This window comes from Eurosta solidaginis, chromosome 5 (genome assembly GCF_040869045.1).
Source record: "Eurosta solidaginis isolate ZX-2024a chromosome 5, ASM4086904v1, whole genome shotgun sequence".
Lineage (NCBI taxonomy): Eukaryota > Metazoa > Arthropoda > Insecta > Diptera > Tephritidae > Eurosta > Eurosta solidaginis.
The window spans coordinates 244419169-244438064 of record NC_090323.1 but is presented as its reverse complement, the minus strand read 5'-3'; the positions used below and the strand labels follow the sequence as shown (position 1 = coordinate 244438064).

At 38.1% G+C, this 18896-nt stretch overlaps 1 protein-coding gene across 1 annotated transcript in view; it reads left to right on the top strand.

Annotated features, from left to right (window-relative positions):
- The first annotated feature begins 1074 nt into the window (after positions 1-1074).
- Positions 1075-18896, top strand: part of LOC137253028 (uncharacterized) — a 53161-nt gene continuing 35339 nt past the window's right edge. Inside the window, exon 1 of the mRNA XM_067789266.1 lies at positions 1075-3275. Coding sequence (XP_067645367.1) covers positions 3210-3275 — 66 coding nt within the window. The 5' untranslated portion in view covers positions 1075-3209. The remainder of the gene's footprint in view (positions 3276-18896) is intronic.

Below are 18896 nucleotides of genomic sequence, written 5' to 3'. Positions count from 1 at the left end.
TAAGACTCTCCCTAGACATTCTCTACCGCAAACTTCTATTGCAAAGTGGAATAGCGTTCCATTGGTATAGACTTCTTAAAGTTTGGCTCATAGATACTAGCTCCATTTTTTCCGTTATAACATTATGATCCATCCATGAGCCAGACCTCTGAGTCAGGATCGGTATATAGATTTCCTGTTTCCCAAAGAGTTCTATCCAAAATGGACACCTAAAAATTCCGTGAAATTCTGAGCATAGGGGCCATTGCATCACAAATGGAACTTAGTTTCATATTAGGACATACGAAAGAAACAGTTTTGGTGATTTCGTGGTCCCACTCGTCACTCCTAAAAAATGATAATTCTTCGTACTAATTACACATCTTTGTTTCATATTTCATTAGCTTCGTATTAAATGTGTATTCGGCTTTAAGTGATAGGATTTTAAAACTTCTAATGTGACTAGTTAAAGCAATATGACTTAGAGTTTGATTCAAGGGCGTGTGAAAACATCATGTACGTCACAGTGGAATAGTTAGAAAAATATGATCACTAAGCACAGCTGCAATGCCTACGATACTAGACTCAAAAAGTCTGAAGAGAGAAGAATTAAGGCTAGCAAAGGGCCTACTGACTGGACACTGCCTTCTGGCGTCACATGCTTATAAGTTAGGTCTCGTAAGTAACAGCAAGTGCAGGAAGTGTGAGCTGCAGGAAGAAACGGTTGCGCACGTTCTGTGTTCATGTCCTGCGCTCGCCAGGTCAAAGCTCCAGCTATTAGGGGCGACAGAGTTGCCAGATCTCGAGGCAGCAATAAGTTGGGTCCTAGAAAAGTGCTAGTATTTGCCAAGAGAACGGAGTTCTTCTATAACACATATCCTGGCACATGATTGGGGTTCTTCCGTTTGGTCGTGAAACAAATTCGGGTAACACTATGGACACATTCAGTCTATGTGAGGTCTATATTGACCGGCCAGTTCAACCTAACCTAAGCACAGCTGAGTATATAAATTGTTTTGCAATATTTCATTTTGCGGCACATTGTCACATCGATCCACATCATTATCAAAGGCAATATTAAAAAAACAACAGTTCAACGTCAGCAGTAGCTCTTGCCCCCTGCACTTGCCTCGACAGTCTAGTCTTCATTTACTAACAGTGGACGACAACACGTATGAGCAACATTTATGTAAAGTAAGTATACATATACATTATGTTTGTATGTATGCAGGGCTTTCTCCTCTGCGTGCCGCAGCAACATAAAATCTCTTATGTGTTTGTGTATTTAGGTGATGTGAATGTGAAAGTAAAGTAATAATGGTGGCAGCATCCGTCGAAATTGCTTTTGCCTTTCGTTACAGCGCTCAACGTGCGCATTTGTCCTCTAGCTGTTGTGCATAGCAGCGGGAGTGTAGAAAGCTACGTGGAAATATTTAAAAAAAAAAAAAAATACATATTCCATACTTTTCAGAGCTAATACAAAAAGTAAATGAGTGTCTGTTTAAAGCAGCTGCAATTTAAAAGGAAATAATTAATTGTGCAAGTGTTTGAATGAAATTTAATAAATTTGTAAATACGCAGTGAAAAAAAAAACAAAACAGCGCCAGTGCTTGTAAAATTTGCGAATTCTGAAATTCGAAAAGCAATAAAATTTCTATGTATAAAAGAGCATAAAGCGCTCTAAATTAGAAACTTTCATTTCAAAAATTTCACCCAACAAATTTAGAGAAAAATTGCAAAGCTTTTGAAATTCCAAGTAGCGCAGCAATAACTACATTTCAGGCAAATTTGACAAAAGACCTGGATGTATGCTGTGAATTTAGAAAAAGGAGAATGTGCATGTTTTGAGGGCGTGTATGAGATTTAGTGAAATTCAAGTGAAATAATATAGAATTTAATGAGAATTTAGAATTTAAGATGGCATATATTCAAAATATAAAAGTTAATTGAAAATTCTGCAACCATCACGGCATATATGTACATATATATTATAGTGAAGAAAATCAGTCGTTAAAGTGCTCACATTCGTCGTGTTTTGTGTAACAGCAGAACTGTGTATATATGTACACATATAATCTATATGTACTTATCTAACATATGTGAAAGTAACAGTGTGTTTAACGTTTCTCGCTAAAAGTCTATTCGGTGTGCACGACAAGAGAAATTGAATGGGATAGCGGAAAATCAAAAAGGGAAAATTGCAAAAAAGAAAAAAAAAAACATCAAAAATCTGGTAAAAAGTGAAAATATAGCTGTGTCTTAACCTAATTAAAAAAAAGAAGTTCGAAAATAACTTTGTGTTACGCCTAAAAGTATGCTCACATCACTTACACAAATTAAACAAAGCTACAACACTTCAAAAGCTTAGAAAGTACGTGTGAATAAACAAAATATTTGTTTATGAAAATACTTAGGTATGTATGAAAGTTAGTGAAAATAACTAAATAAAAAAAGGCAATACGTAGCTGAATCTTAAAATTTAGAAAAGTATGAAGAAATAATCCTCAAAAATACCTATAGGCATTTCTGCAATCGAGACGGTCGCAATAAAAAAAAATTCGTAGCAGCAGCTGAGCCAGCAAAGAACCTCAACAAATTCAACAAACACTGCAACTTAACGAAACCTAACAAAAAAAAAGAAGTAATTTACCAAACACAAACAAACACACTTTAAGATAAAGAGAATATACATATAAACAACACAAGAGCTGAAGTAAGAGTTTTGTGAAATAATAAAAGAGAAAGTTCCCTCAGCATCCGCGTTATTGAAGCAAAAAATTGAACGAAACGGCAGGCAGTTAAATGTGGAACAGTTAGGTCGTACACGAATATGCGCGCGTAAGTGTGTGTGTGCGTGTGTATGTAGTAGATATCAAAATAAACAATATTTGACAGATTAGTAGGCCAAGTGACAAAGCAAGCTACAACGGGCGCACGAAATTATAGACATTTGCAATAGGAAAAAAAGAAACAAAACAAAAAAGTGCGAGCAACAAATGTGTGCTCTATTAAAAGTGAAAAAATTTTAAATACAAGTGGTTGGTTTGATTTAAGAAAAAATAAAAAGAAAAAATATACACATATCCTTAAACAAGTAGTGCAGTTAGAAAGTTTACATTAACGGTCCTAAGTCAACTTTCGGTTAACTCAAAACAACGTTACAATTTTGATTGAAAATTGTAGACCTTAGCAAATTTAGGGTAACATAAACGATTTACTAAAACAACAAGATGGGCGCTAAAGAGAGTGTGGAAGCTGCTGCCAAATTGAATGCCGACGGTTGGGGTCATGTAGAGGTATGTGACATTTATAAAAAAAAAAAATATAGTAATTTTAAAAGTGTATGTAAGTATATATTATGAACTTCCTTAATTTTAATGTTTTTATTAGTTTTTAATCAGACACAAAAATCCAAGCGTAAAAATTTGTGTGAGTACGTAAAAGCTTCGATGATTCACTTTTTAAAGTGACTTGTTTGAAAAAGGTGTTGTCCCAAAACCGTCTGATATTTCTAACTTATCAAATATTCAAATCTAGAGCACAATTATTTAAAAAAGCATTTGCTTTATTAAAAACCAAACCATTACATAAAAATACCACTTGACACAACGGCTACCGGTGCGTATACGTAACATATTTTTTAATAATCGGTACCAGGTTCAGAAAAACTACTCATTGATAAATACAGTATAAATTTTGTGTACTGAGTTCATGACGAAATAAAATCGGACAAGTGAAGTCAGTATTACAACAAAAACAAGTAAGGACGGGACTGTCTTCGGCTGTGCCGAAGACTTCATACCTTTCATGAATGGGGCTAAACAATAATCTTATCCCGTTCGTAATCTCCAAATAATCGGATGTATAAGATAAGAAATATATAGTGAACAGATGTACATACCTAAACGATTTTTAGATAAATATAAAATAAAAAATGGCAAAAAACCCCCTTATCTGAACGATCGGTTGCATGGGACTTACTTACTTACTTAATTGGCGCTTAACCGTCTAAACGGTTATAGCCGTCCAACAAGGCGCGCCAGTCGCTCCGCCAACCGGCGCCAATTGGTCACACCAAGGGAGTCTAAATCGTTTTTCACCTGGTCCTTCCAACGGAGTGGGGCCGCCCTCTACCTCTGCTTCCATAGGCGGGTTCCGATAGAAACACTTTCTTGGCCGGAGCATCATCTTTCATTCGCATAACATGGCCTAGCCAGCGCAGCCGCTGCGTTTTAATTCGCTGGACTATGTTGATGTCTGCGTATAGCTCGTACAGCTCATCATTAAATCTTCTTCGGTACTCGCCATCGCCAACGCGTAGAGGTCCATAAATCTTTCGAAGAACTTTTCTCTCGAACACTCCCAAAGCCGCTTCATCTGCTGTCGCCATGGTCCTGCGTCTGCCCCATATAGTAGGACGGGTACGATAAGTGACTTGTAGAGTATGATTTTCGTTCGCCGAGAGAGGACTTTACTTTTCAATTGCCTACCTCGTCCAAAGTAGCTTTTATTGGCAAGTTTGATTCTTCGCTGGATTTCAGTTCTGATGTTGTTGCTAGTGTTGATGCTGGTTCCCAAATAAACGAAGTCTTTTACTATTTCGAAATTATGGCTGCCAACAGTAGCGTGGTTGCCAAGGCGCATATGCGCTTACTCTTTGCTCGATGACAGCAGGTACTTCGTTTTGTCCTCATTCACCATCAAACCCATCTTTACCGCTTCTTTTTCCAGTTTAGAGTAAGCAGAGCTAACAGCGCGGGTGTTTAGGCCGATGATATCAATGTCATCAGCATATGCCAGTAATTGCACGCTTTTATAGTATATTGTTCCACTGCGGTTAAGTTCTGCAGCTAGTATAATTTTCTCCAGCATCAAATTAAAGAAATCGCACGATAGGGGGTCACCCTGTCTGAAACCTCGTTTAGTTTCGAACGGCTCGGAGAGGTCGTTCCCAATTCTGACTGAGCTGATGGTGTTGCTTAACGTAATTTTGCACAGCCGTATAAGTTTCGCGGAGAAACCAAATTCAGACATAGCGGCATATAGGCAGCTCCTTTTCGTACTGTTGAAGGCGGCTTTAAAGACGACGAAGAGGTGATGTGTGTCGATTCTTTTTTCACGGGTTTTTTCCAAGATTTGGCGCATTGTGAAAATCTGGTCGATGGTAGATTTACCAGGTCTGAAGGCGCACTGATAAGGTCCAATCAGCCGGTTAACGTTGGGCTTCAATCTTTCGCACAATACATTTGAAAGGACCTTATATGCGATATTGAGTAGGCTGATTCCACGATAGTTGGTGCATTTTGCAGTATCCTCTTTCTTGTGGACTGGGCAAAGGACCAACCGTCGGGCATGCACTCTTCCGCCCATATTTTGCTAAGAAGCTGCTGCATGCGCCTTACCAACTCCTCGCCGCCGTACTTGAATAGCTCCGCAGGCAATCCATTAGCGCCCACGGCCTTGTTGTTTTTCAATCTGGTTATTGCTATTCTTACTTCGTCATAATCGGGCGGGGGAACTTATATTCCATAATCATCGATTGCGGGATCGGGTTCTTCATCTCTGCGCGCTGAATTGCTGCCTCCATTTAGGAGAACAGAGAGGGTTCCCTTCATAATCTAAGCACTCTCTGGACATCAGTTACAAGGTCGCCGTTTTCGTTCCTAAAGGAGTTTGCCCCGGTCTTAAAACCTTCCGTCTGTCGCCGTATTTTTTGGTAAAATTTTCGGCCGTTATTCCTGGTGGCTAGCAGCTCAAGCTCCTCGCACTCACGCCTTTCTGCTTTTGCTTTTTTCTTCCTGAAAAGGCGTCTCGCTTCCTTTCTCAACTCACGACAGCATTCACACACTCCTCTTGTCGCGCTCGCTTTTAACGTAGCCCTGTTGGCAGCGTCTTTTTTTCAGTTGCAACGCGGCATTCTTCATCGTTCCAGTTGTTTTTTCGTGGTCGCCGGTAATCAATTTTTTTTGGATGGGATATATATTATAAATAGCTCCGATCGAAAAGATTTGTACAGGAAATCTTCTATGATATATTAGAATAAATATTACCAAGTTTAACGTTTTTATATTGGAAATTAAGGGAGAAATTGCCAAAAATCTTTCTATCTGAACGATCGCACGGTGGGGTATTTGATCAATCTAGCTGCTCTAAACTAAAACAGCAATTATTTCTGTTTAAAAGGTGGTTGTCTCACTTCATTGCTATAAAAGGAAATATTTCACAGTAAATTCACGGTGTTCACGGATTCGGATGAACCCGGGGTAATTTTTTGGCATTACATGAGATATGTCAATATGGGTATCAAACGAAAGCTATTTTACTCCGCATTTCTTTTGACGTTTTTAAGTAGGGTTGCCACTTAGGGTTGCCACCTCACCTTGGTTTTTATATTTCTTTGTACATATATCCAATACCATCTCGGAAACGGCTTAACCGATTTGAATCGGCCATAGTTAGCAACATAGTATGTTTAACCGAAAATAATATATTTTTTTCCTCTATTGAATTCTCTATATGAGAAACTTCGGGTTTTATGATGTCAGCATTTTCCTTAACGAAATGTATTCTAATTGGGCGACAATATCGGGGTGACGAGGGTGTTGGATTTTGCCAAACTACTTTCTGGTTATAATCGGAAATTAGTTGGAGTGGCACAAACGAGCTTTGAAATATGATAGCATCGGAGTCTTCATCGTTGACAAATTTTTGTTTGTACTGCTTTTCTTGCGATCCGTCACATACCCATTTTGAAACCAACCTCAACGAGATACACTCTTCCTTTTCAGGCCTTTGAGTAACGTCATTTAAATAAAGTAGGAGACGTTTTGCGGTTAAATCCATTAAAGGTTGCAACTTTATTTCTGCACCTATTTGAGTTACCAGATAAGTCGACTCGTCTGGATATGCATGTTTTTTTCTTTTTGTATCACACTGTAGCATGGATAGAAAGTAATGTTCGTAATACTAACAACTTCATACTGTCTTCTAGTGAAACCACCTTCAACAATCATCCAAAGAGGGGATAATTGTTTTACATAATTCTCATTTATTTTTGAGTTTCCCCTTCTACACTCATTTGGGATATTGACAGAATTCGTCAAATCTTCCAATACCTTAGCCTTTGCTCTTTTGCCTTCTTCGTAGAGCTTCATCTTTGCAGCGTACGTTAAAAGATCAGTACCCTTTTTTTATTCAAATTTTCAGTTTTTCTTTGTTTACATCTTTCGCTAGACTGGTCAAAACTCAAGGAAGGTCGACCTTCACGTCTTTTAAAATCTACACTATTCAACTTGAATGACCCCTGAAGCCAATCTTGATTTTTCTTGAGACACCTTTTACTTTTTCTTTGTGCCGCTATCCATCTTCGCTTAAATTCTGATGTAAGGAATGAAATCTGATGTAAAATTTCTTCCTGTTCAGATCTATTATAGTTCAGTAACAATAAGTAGTTATGCACAAATTCTAAATTTTCGTCAAAAGTTTTGTCATTATGTTGCTCCATCATTGTGTACAACTGAAGACGAGTAAATGTAGCCATTTATTTCAAATTTTAGTATACGGTTGATAGAATACATAACACATTTATTGGAGAATATGAAACTGTATCACGGTAACTAAAAAACATTGGTTTTCACGACAGGGTCTTACCACTCAAAAAAGCGCAGGTATGCACAGCCGTTTTTGTTATTAAACTTTAAAACAAACAGAAGCTTATGTATTGCTAAAAATACTGACACGTTATGAAATGATATCTTTTTGTTTTCAAGGTTTTTAAAAAATTAGGGAGTTAAAACATGCGGTATAAAAAATCTAACATGTGAATTAAAACACATTTACCTGTCCTAAAAGAAAATGTAACTAGATTTGATTAAGGCTTAACAAGTGAACAAGTATTAAGGTTAGAAGGGTATGTTGCTTTTTAACCCATAAATACATCGAACTGCACAAATTTTTTATACAATTTTAGATGTGCGCGGCTAGCTCCGTTGACGTTGCAGAAGAGTTTTGAGGTATGTATACTCTTCAGTGGACATCTAGGAACGTCAGGGAGTATATTAAAAAAAAAAATTGGAATATTTTGAAAAATCGACTTTTGGCCAGCTAAATTGATGTAATACCCCACCGTGGATTGGTTGTATGGGATATATACTATATGTAGCTCCGATCAAAGTGATTTTTTCATAAAATCTTCTGTGGGGGTTTGCATAGATTAATGTTGGGTCTTGGAAGCGTATATAAACAATCCCGAGTTTTCGTATTACATGCCGCGCAGATACTCATACGAAACTTCATGATATTGTTCCAGATCGTTAATGATAACATTGACGTCTGCAGAATCTTTACACATCCTTTAGTTGTGGATAAAGTGATATCCTCAAGATTCAGCCATTCAGTTGAGTTGATTAAACTTTCACATTTCGTCTCGTGAAAAGAAAATGTTGAAGTAATCAGTGCCTAAAAAATTCCCTTTTTTTTGTGGGCAAAGCTCTTCGAAACTGTTGTTAAGTTATCTAACGGGAAGAGTTCAACGTGTTATATGTGATAATGCCTCATCTCAGTTCGGAGCTATCAAAAGCAGGTGTTGTTCCGCAAGGCTCAACCCTTGGCCCGCTCTTGTTTAGTATGTTTATTAAAGACGTACTTTCGGTGTGTAAATATGTTATTGCACATGCATATGCTGATGACATTCAGTTATATCTTTCAAATCGTATCCGTCTTGTAGAAGATTTATGTTATAAAGTAAATAACGATATGTCTGCTATATTGTACTGGGCGCAAAAAAATGTTTTGTGTTTAAATGCAAGTATGTTGTACCCATATGTAAAACCGAAATAGACAAATAGACCCTAATGATATACCGCCTTTAGTAATTGGTACATCCACCCTTGAGATTACTCACAAAATAAAGAACCTTGGGTTTATAATAAATAATAAACTTAGCTGTGGTGATCATGTTAACAAATTGATGAGCAATGTTTACTTTATTCTGCGTAGATTGATAATGACTGCAGCCTTTACGCCACAATAGACACGTAAAAAACTCGCGATACAATTGGTTGATTTTACGTACGCGGAATTAGTATATAGTAAACTTGACTCGCTATCAGCAAATAAGGTGAATGTAGCCTTCAACAATGTTACACGGTACGTTTATGGCATAAGTCGTTATGCTCACATATCACCATGGCACGACAAAATTTTGGATTGTAGTATTATGCAATATTTGGCCGCCAGGGACTGTATTTTCATGTTTAAGTTGCTGGAATGAAAAACCCCTAAATATCTGTATGAAAATATTCAATTAACCAGATCTCAGAGACTAAACAGCTTAATAATCCCGAAATATAGTACACTAACATCTAGCTGGCTGTTTTTCATTAGTGCAATTAAAATGTGGAACAGGATTCCAGAAAATTTAAAATCACAACCAAATAGAAGCAACTTCAGAAAGCTAATATATAAATGTTTTAGTGACCTCGATATAACGCTGGCCTCTTAACTACAAATAAACTGCTAATATCTTAATCTCTATTTGCTGTCTCTCTCTATTTTCTAAATTTCACTTACTATCTATATCACTTACTGCCTTAAATTGTTAAGTGCCATTGCATTAGTATTAAGCTTGAATCATATATTTTATTTTATCTTTTAAGTAATGTTTTTTAAATATAAAAATACTAAATAATAGAATGTATCCCATTGTTGATGTATATATAAAAGACTAACTAGTCTTAGTTGTACAATGAAATTAATTAAATAAATGTTAAATGTTAAATAATAGTGACGTAAATTCTGAAACTAAGAAAAACTGTCACGTAAACGTACGTCATTAGTCGGAAGTGTCACAAAATTTAATTCTATATCAAAAAACGTGTCCATAGAGTTCCATACAGTCATACTCCTCGAGTGTATATTAGTTAACAGCATACGTAATCTGTCTCATAAGGGGTGAAGTTGAAATTAGTAAGAATGCTGTACTACGCCTAGTCACTTAGTCTTAAACCCGCTTCCCTACGAATAACTACAGTCCGAATTGCGGCCCCCTCCCACCGGGTGTATATTTAACAGTGAATTGAAAGCCAGATTTGAAGTTGTACCATGGGCCCCTGTGATTCAAATCAGGACCATTTTTCACACGGGTAGGATTGTTAACAGTTTGAGGCCTTTCTCTAATAGGAATACGTAGATAACCTATGAGATTGGCCCTAAATGGCTTATACCAAAAAATCCAATTACATTACGTATGTTTGTTTAATGTTGTGTTCAGTTTATACTTATATTTAAGAATTCATGAGCTTAACACCGACTTATAATAATTGAATTTCAATTATTATGTTTTCTAAGAGAAACTGAAAAGAATGAAACATTTACTGGCATATTGGTATGGAACCATTTCAGTTTCAGTTTCTCTTAGAAAACATAATAATTGAAATTCAATTATTATAAGCCAATTACATTACATCCAAATAAATTATAATGTAACAGATAAAAACCATGGCTCTGGTATAAGAACAACATCACACTCCTTAGTAGTCAAAAGTTCTTCGTTCGATGCCGCTTTACTGTGATGGGGGTGCCACTCTAAAATATCCGTTATTGTAACTTCGTATTCTTTTTGCTCTCTGTACAAAATACATATCGTCCGCATCCTTTTGAGAATGCAGGCCTGGTTTTCTTCTGCGGACGGATATATGCGAATCACTTTCTAATCCCCTGTTGGTTTGTTAGGGCTGCAACAGTTTTGACGCACCTTCCGTCTTCACCACGCATATTTTTTATGATTTGGATTTACAAGTTTAAGAAAAAATACCTTTAATCATTTGTAGGTGTGAATACAGTTCCCCTTCATCAACTAAACGTTATTTAACCTGCTCACGACGATTTAAAGCACCTTGATTTCCTTATATCTCCAAGTTTCTGTAGATATCTGCCATTAGGAACTCCTGCGTCACACAGTCAGTGCTTGCTCCATAGCTACGCTCATCTTTTTGGAGTCAACCTAAGTCATAGCGTTTGCTCCCTTTAGAACCTATAAGTAAAATTTAGTCTCTCTCTTGAGCTGTTTATCAATTGCAAGGCTGCCAAATGCGTCGAAGATACAAATTTTCAGGTAGATGCAGTATGTGAATGAACCGATGTTACGATCGATACCGGCTTGGAACAGTTTGCTGAACTCAATAATGTTAGATGCGGTATTCTCATTGTGGTTGAAACAACGTAGCAACTTTTCCTGGGCTTCCCAGATTTTTTCTCTTATGGGCTTATGTGTTAAAACAACTTTGTCTCCTTAACAAATACTAGCAGTTTTCGCGGACCCATCTTAATCACTGCCATGAGATCAGGCAACACTGCCCTTAGTAATTGGAGCCCTGACCTCGCGAGTGTAGTTCGCATTTTGTAGATCTGCTGTTACTGATGACGCCTAACTTATAAGCATGTTACGCCATAAAGTAGTGTACAGTTGTTATACCTATCGTGAACCTTAATTCTTCTCTTGCTAGGGATATGAGCAACTTTTTGAGTCTAATATCGTAGGTTTTGCACATGATCTTGGAAACTTGCAGCCTCGCGCTTCTCATCACGTCTTTCCTGCTTAATGAATCCTATATGTACAATTTCTGTCCCCTCTTGATTTCTCTCAAGCCGATTGGAATGTCTACGATAAGAATAAGTAAACAAATAATTATCGCTACCTATGCTCACGGAAATATTCGTATTATCCGATGCAACCGCGAAGCCCAATGCAAATATTCGCAACAGCACGAGTGCAGACATTCTAAAAGGATTCAAAACTGGCATATATTTAGGCGTTGTAACACATGTAAAAGTGGAATTACAGAAAAAGCAAAGGTAGGCCGATGTACATATATAGATGTAGATCTGAACGAAGATTGCGAAACACTGAAAGGCAGGTACGAGACAGAACAAAACATGTTGAGCTACAATGGCAAAGATAACTTTATTCACAGTAAATCGAAACATGAATCTGCAAATGTCACAGCTGATAACAATTTGTTATTCTACAAATTCACGTTGGCTGAAAGTTCACAGAAGAACATGCAAAGGTAATGCTATTTAATTTATCTAGTTCTGTGTCACCAAAGCAAGAAAAAATTATAGCAGTGCAATAAAAAGTGTAATAAAATTCTTGTAATAACGAATGTAGCAGAGTGCAAAAAAATATTTGTCAGTAGGAAGTATTAACCAACGTCGTCTAGGTAAATTTGGAACCTCCAAAAAAAAATTTATAACATTTCACTCTGTGCTGTGCTCGTACCCTGCAAAAATCGTTGGACCATGTGGTCCACTGGAGTACTTACCATTCTACTCCACTGTAATGCAGCGATGGACCAACTCATGTTTCTACACGAACATGTTGTAAGCCGATCATTGCTCGTTTTTAACGATTGTAATCACTACACGATGTTTATTGGACTGTGGTTACTCCATGGATTACTCTGATGTAATGCGGAGCTGGAGTATACGGTCCGGTCCTAGGACATCGCAATGTTAATTGGACCATATTTTTTGTATGAATTGTGGTTAATTTTGGAGCACTCGCTTGGTCCATAGCGAGTACTCCATACATGCATGCATGGAGTACTCGCGATTTTTGCAGGGTAATTCCTTTTATTTCGTTCTTTTAATTTTACTAATAGGGCATAGAAGTAAATGTAGCGGTAGAGGTGGAGGTAAAACTAGGGATGGAGATAAATGTGGAGGAAGAGGTGAAGTTAGAGCTATAAGAAGAGGTAGAAGTAAAGATTGATATGAATTTATGGAGAAAAGAAGAGAGTGATAGAGCGGAAAGATTGTATTGATTTGAGACAATGAATTGTGCAATCTCCATGTTCTACGGATACGATTACGAGCAGTATTATTATTAATAGGCCTGGAAGCACTGCAACCTTTGTGTAGATCTATTGTGCATAACCTTTCAGCCTACACTGAAAGAAGAAGACTGGTAAAATCAACCGAAATTTATGTAAGTTTTTATCCATCTCAACAAGATGTTGAATAAACTGCGCACAAATCGTTGATTCGTAAATGACCGTTTTAGTAGTCAAATGAACAAAAAATGTTGTTGCGACAGCTTTGTATGAAAGTACCTATGTTCGGGCATTTGCAATGCAGATGAGTTTTCACTGAGATACCACGGCGGCCGCCATATACATACGTAAATATGTGCATACATATAGTACACAGCATATATAAGTACAAAGTAGAGAGCGCAGTGAGCGTAAAATGCTCTTTGAAATTTGCTCATGTATTGACTGTTGATCGCTGTTGAAATGACCAGCGAGATCAGTTGTGTTAACAAAAAAATCAGTTAAATTGATTAGGAGTCTGTCAATTTTAAAGAATTCTGTTAACATAAGAGCGACAATTTCTCTTCTGTTGAAATGACTAAACTAATTTGTTCGCTTGAAAAAGAACTCGGTCGAATTAACCACAATTCGATCAATTTCACCGAATCTCCGTTAAGTCAAAAACAACAGAACCGATTTGTTGATTTTACTAGCACCATTTCTTTCAGTGCAGTTTTGTATGTGGAGGCTTTTGATGTATCTAAGTACCTCTTCAAGCTTTCTACTCCATATCACATAGGGACTAAAAGTCGCAGCACATAGATGGAAGAGTCTCTGCCTTGCCAGAGCGACGCATTCGCAGACAATGTGAACCGGTGTTTCATCCTCCAGCTCACAGAAACGACAAATTTGGGTATCGGGTAGATTTAACTTGCTTAGGTGGCATCGTAGACTACAGTGTCCCGTATAGTACCCAGTGAGAGTTCGTATGTCCTCCGTGCTGAGATTATAGGATTTGGCTGATACTTTCGTTGCCGGAAGTATAAACAATTAGGCCTGTCTTTGCTCTGGGCAGTGAAGCTAGTGGCGGTTAAATTGTTTTGTTTCCCAGTTACTTATGGTTTTCCTTGTGTGTGCTTTTGCGAGTCCACAGAAGCGCTCTGGACCATACAATGCTGCTGTACCACCCTGCTTTGCTAAGTAAAATGCATGTTCATTACTTTCACGTCCCTGATATTCGGGAACCCATCCTAACAAAACCTTGTTTTTGTTTAGGATTGCAAGGCACGCAGGGCGCCTGCTGTCCGAAATGATGTAGATGCTCTTCGAGGATGAGCCTCTCCGTAGACATTCTCTACCGAGAAATTCTGTTGCATGGATTTCTGCCTGAAATATGGTGGGATAGCATCCCATTGGTATCGATTTTTTGAAATTCGACTCATAGATAGCAGCTCCTATTCTGCCGTCATATAATTTCGATCCATCCGTGGACAAGACCTCTGAGTCGGGGTCGTTATAGGGATTCCCAATGGCTCGTGTCCACAATGGACACTTCAAAGTTCCGTGAGATTCTGAGCTTAGGAGACATTACGTCACATAGTTGTAATGTGGGATTTCCTATGCATTTTTTTATTACTTTCATATGCCCTATCACATTTCCTTGCTTCAACTCCACTAAATCACTACGTGCATCAGCAGGGGGCTTTCTCCTAACCCCATTATAACATATATGCAGTTTGCTTAGTTTTGCTGCTGCTGTTCTTTGCGTGGTCTTCTGCCACTAAACTAGGGAAGCATAGGTGACTATTGGCTATACAACAGTATTAAATGTCCAGTATACCATTTTTGAAGATATCTAACATGTTTTAGTTTCACCCAGGGATGGCTCTGGGATAAATGCTTTCCTTCTCCGGATGAAAGGCCCTAGAACAGCTAGGATTGATAAACAGTCCTTTGGTGTCGCACCATCTCTTTATGATGCGAAGGGCTTGTTGCAGATAACTAGGTCATCTGCATACCCTTGTGTGTCAAATCCCTTGGTTTTCATTAACTGAAGGAGGTCATCTATCACCAGGCTCAACAGGAGAGGGGAGAGCACACCTCCTTGTGGGCATCCTCTTGTGGCAGCAATTGATTCAGTTGTCCCTCCCGGTTCCAAAATGATTTTTCTACTCTTTAACTAGGACCAAGGACAACACCCATCGATTAATCATAGGGCTTATGTCCTTGTCAATCAAAGCTAGCTTGTTCGATGCTGATGTGTTGTGTTATCGAAAGCCCCTGATAGATCCATTTCAATTTTTACCGTGGGGCTATGAATGGCCGTCTCCGTGGATTTCCCTGACTGGGATGTGAGCTTATTCCTACGCAGAGGGAGTTTATTTAGATTGACCTCCCTGATATGCTGATCTAAGATTTTCTCCATATCCTTTAGGAGAAACGAGCTCAGGCTTTTTGGTCCATACGACGAAGGCAGTTGCTCGGGCTTCCTTGGATTTGGTAAAAGTACTACCTTAACATCTGCCCACCTGTTTGGAATATGACCGAGCAGTAGTGATGCCTTATATAAAGTGAATAAGACTGGGGCTGTATGATTTATTCCTTGCTGTAACAGACAAGGATAGACCCAATCGGGTCCTGGTGACTTGAATGGGCTGAAAGCAGACAAGGCCAATTGCACTCCTTTGCCAGTGGTGAGCTTTGTTACTAGGCTTTTTTCTTTACCGCTGATGGTCGGCAAATCCTCCTTTATAGGTGGTTATTGATAGCCTACTATGCAGGAAAGTGAGTTTTAAGAGTTACGGGTAGTAGGCTCGGACAGGATTACCGACGCTTAAAAACCTTGGCTATAAGGGATTAAAATGCCCTTCTCCGTCTTTAATCCGTCTGTATCCAATTTCATCATCCTTCCCCCGCCTTCAATCCGTCTGTATGCAATTTCATCATCCTTTAGAAATAAAAAATGGCCATGGGTGTTACCGATACTAAAGCCTAGTAGAACAGCTAGCGCAGGAGACATTTCTTGTCCTTTTTCTATCCTACCGCCAATAGTCGAGACAATTGAAGCCGCCCTGCTCCCTTACTTTACTACAAACATGCAACATTCCAATCATCAGCATGGCTTTCGAAAACTTCATAGCACCACCACCGTGCTAAACGCAATCAACACACAAATAAATTGCGTACTGAACGAGGAATCCCACCATAGAACAGTACTCGTAGCGCTAGATGTATTAAAAGCTTTTGATATAGTCAATTACAGCACGTGGCTGCAAGGCTTGTTAGGGTCCAACTTGCCGCCGAGTCTAAAAAGATGGACTAAAAGTTATGTTTTGGGACGGTGTAACATCAAAACCCACAGGAAGGTATCCTATCGCTACGCGAATTTTGGCACCGGCAGCGACTAAATACTCTGCGATCTTATTTACTATATTTACAATATTTTACATCCACGTCTGTGACATTACGCTACCTTCTATTCTACATCCAAACACACTGAGCGAGACCATCGTTTGGGACCTCCATTTTGTCGAACATGCCACCAAAGTTCAGAGCCGTAATAAAATCCTCAACACCCTCGCCGGCAGCACTTTGGGTAAATAGAGCAAGCCATTTATAATTGGTCGGCCGCTTGGATGTTACGTGTATGCAATATGGAAGCCGACCCTGCCACTGGATGTACTTTTATGTCTCCAGAACATAATCTATACAGTGAGGTGAGGGTACTCCCCATAAAGGAGATACATAAATGCGGAACAAACAGTTTCTATAGAATATCCAGGAACTTAGACATGCCAACAGACATCTGATTCGAGGAGCCTAGCCTCCCAGGAACTTATGGGGTCATCTCGGCCCTCAAGAAGTCAGCCATATGAAGAAAGGGAGCACAAAAAGCCTCAGAGAAATCTGCAATATGCGTTAAACTGCCATGCCAACTAACAACGATGAGCCCATTCTCAAAGGAAAATACCCTTAACTCGCAGTTGAAGAAAGCAGCGCGCGACATTCTAGCTCAACTTTGATATGGATACTGTAATATCCAGAATCAAAATCGACATACCCAATGCCTGTAACACTTGTAACGTGTGCCCACATGACATCAACCATCTTTCCAATTGCAGCGTGGAATCAACGCCTCTACGCAACATCCTCATCTCTTTAGTCCAACTCGGTTTAAATGGACGTTTCCTTGGATTCGCGTTAGAGGGTATTGAAGCACTATTACAACAACAACATACTATGCCTAGCCTTACACATTCGCAAGTACTCAACACTGTATACCGATACAGTCTACGCCTTCATTTATAAGCGACATATATTCCCCATATAGAATACTACTTCCAAAGACTACGCTTTCGCTTGCGCATACTCTTTACACCTTACTTTAAAATTCAGAACTCCTTTATACTGTGGCCAAGATGTAGTGAGTGTTAGTGAACAATGCGTTCGTTCGTCTTGATTCATTGCTCGTTAATCAACAATTTTGCCACTTCCGCTACAAAATTATCACTAAACTTACTAACACAGTCACAACTTAAGTTTTGCAGAGTATTGCTTTAGAGGAACGTTCATTTCAGAACTTTTTTCACAGCGCTTTATCACAGCAAAATTTATTAAAATTAGGCGTAAACGGCAGTCGAAATGAGATGATATTTAACTTAACAGTGTATTTGTAGGCTAGCTTAAAGGAAAAAAGTCAATGCAGTTTCTTTTTCTTCAAAGTAGGAAATTTTTTAAATTTCGCCAATCTACAATAGACCGTATCGCAAATAATACATTGGTATAAGTAAAGAATACGCACCGTTTCGGTTTCGCAAAACCAAAAATGAAGCTGGGGGAGGTTTCTTCCCTGCTAACAACATTTCTTAACATTGTTTGCGGAAACGAAGAATATGAGAGATATAAGGGGTTGAAAGTTCTAAGTCCGAATAACAAAACTATTAAGAACTTCATAGCTAGGTAAACGATAACAGCGTTAAATTGTTTTTCATGTGATATATAAATTATTTATATAACTTAGAGATGTTTTCAAAAACTTGGGGAAAGAGGAAAACAATTTTTTTTAATTTTGTTAACATTTTTGACTGATGAGAATTGAAGCCTGTTTAATAACATTTAACCTGATATAAGCGTTTTACACTAGGCAGCTAAAGGCTTAAGGTATTTCCTCATACACGGTCGTGCGCAAGGAGGGGGAGGGGGGTTCATGGACTTACAACGACCGAATTTTTTTCCTAAAAAGTGGTACATGGAAGATTGCATTTGTTGACTGATAGCGAATAAATATGGTAAATGTTTCTCTTAACTCCCGTTTCTGTTAGTTTTTATCTCAAAACTAGTCTTGACAATAACGGATGCTTACTATGAGCTTCCATATGTTCAAACGCCCCATAGACAATTCCTGCGCACGCTGCTGTCCTCATATATAAGCATGAGTAAGGTTTTTGTCCTTCGAACTTTATTAGCCAAAGTACTTAAAATTGTGTTGGATCGGCTAAGGTTTTTAATTAAAATCGTGTTCGAAGGCCGCCTAATAACCAGGCTTCAATTCTAAACAGGGGCGGAAAATAATTTTTTTTTCCGGAGTCGAAAAAGTCCTGGTCAAAAAGTTGTCCTAGGTGAAAATGTTTGAGTTCATACATCCATTTTATTTTTCGAACTTTTTCCATAAAAGTCCACATATAAAAGTAAAATCTATATATTTATTTTTTTAGTCCGATAGAACTAGTTAAACTCGGACTTTTAAAAATAAAAGTCCGGAAATAAAAGTTAAATCCGGACTTTTATTTTTTAAGGCCAAAATAAAAGTCCGGTTTGATAACAAAGAAACGGCTTATCCGAATTAAAAAAAAATTGTTTGTTTCGGATAAGCCGTTTCTTTGTTATCAAGGTGGACTTTTATTTTGGCCTTGAAAAATAAAAGCCCGGGTTTAACTTTTATTTCCGGACTTTTATTTTTAACAGTCCGAGTTTAACTAGTTCTATCGGACTCAAAAAATAAAAATCCGAAAATAATTTTTATCTTGATCCAAATATATTAAAAGTCCAAAATTTACAGTTTTGCAAGGAATTATATTATAAAAGGAATAACAGTTTCAACCCCTG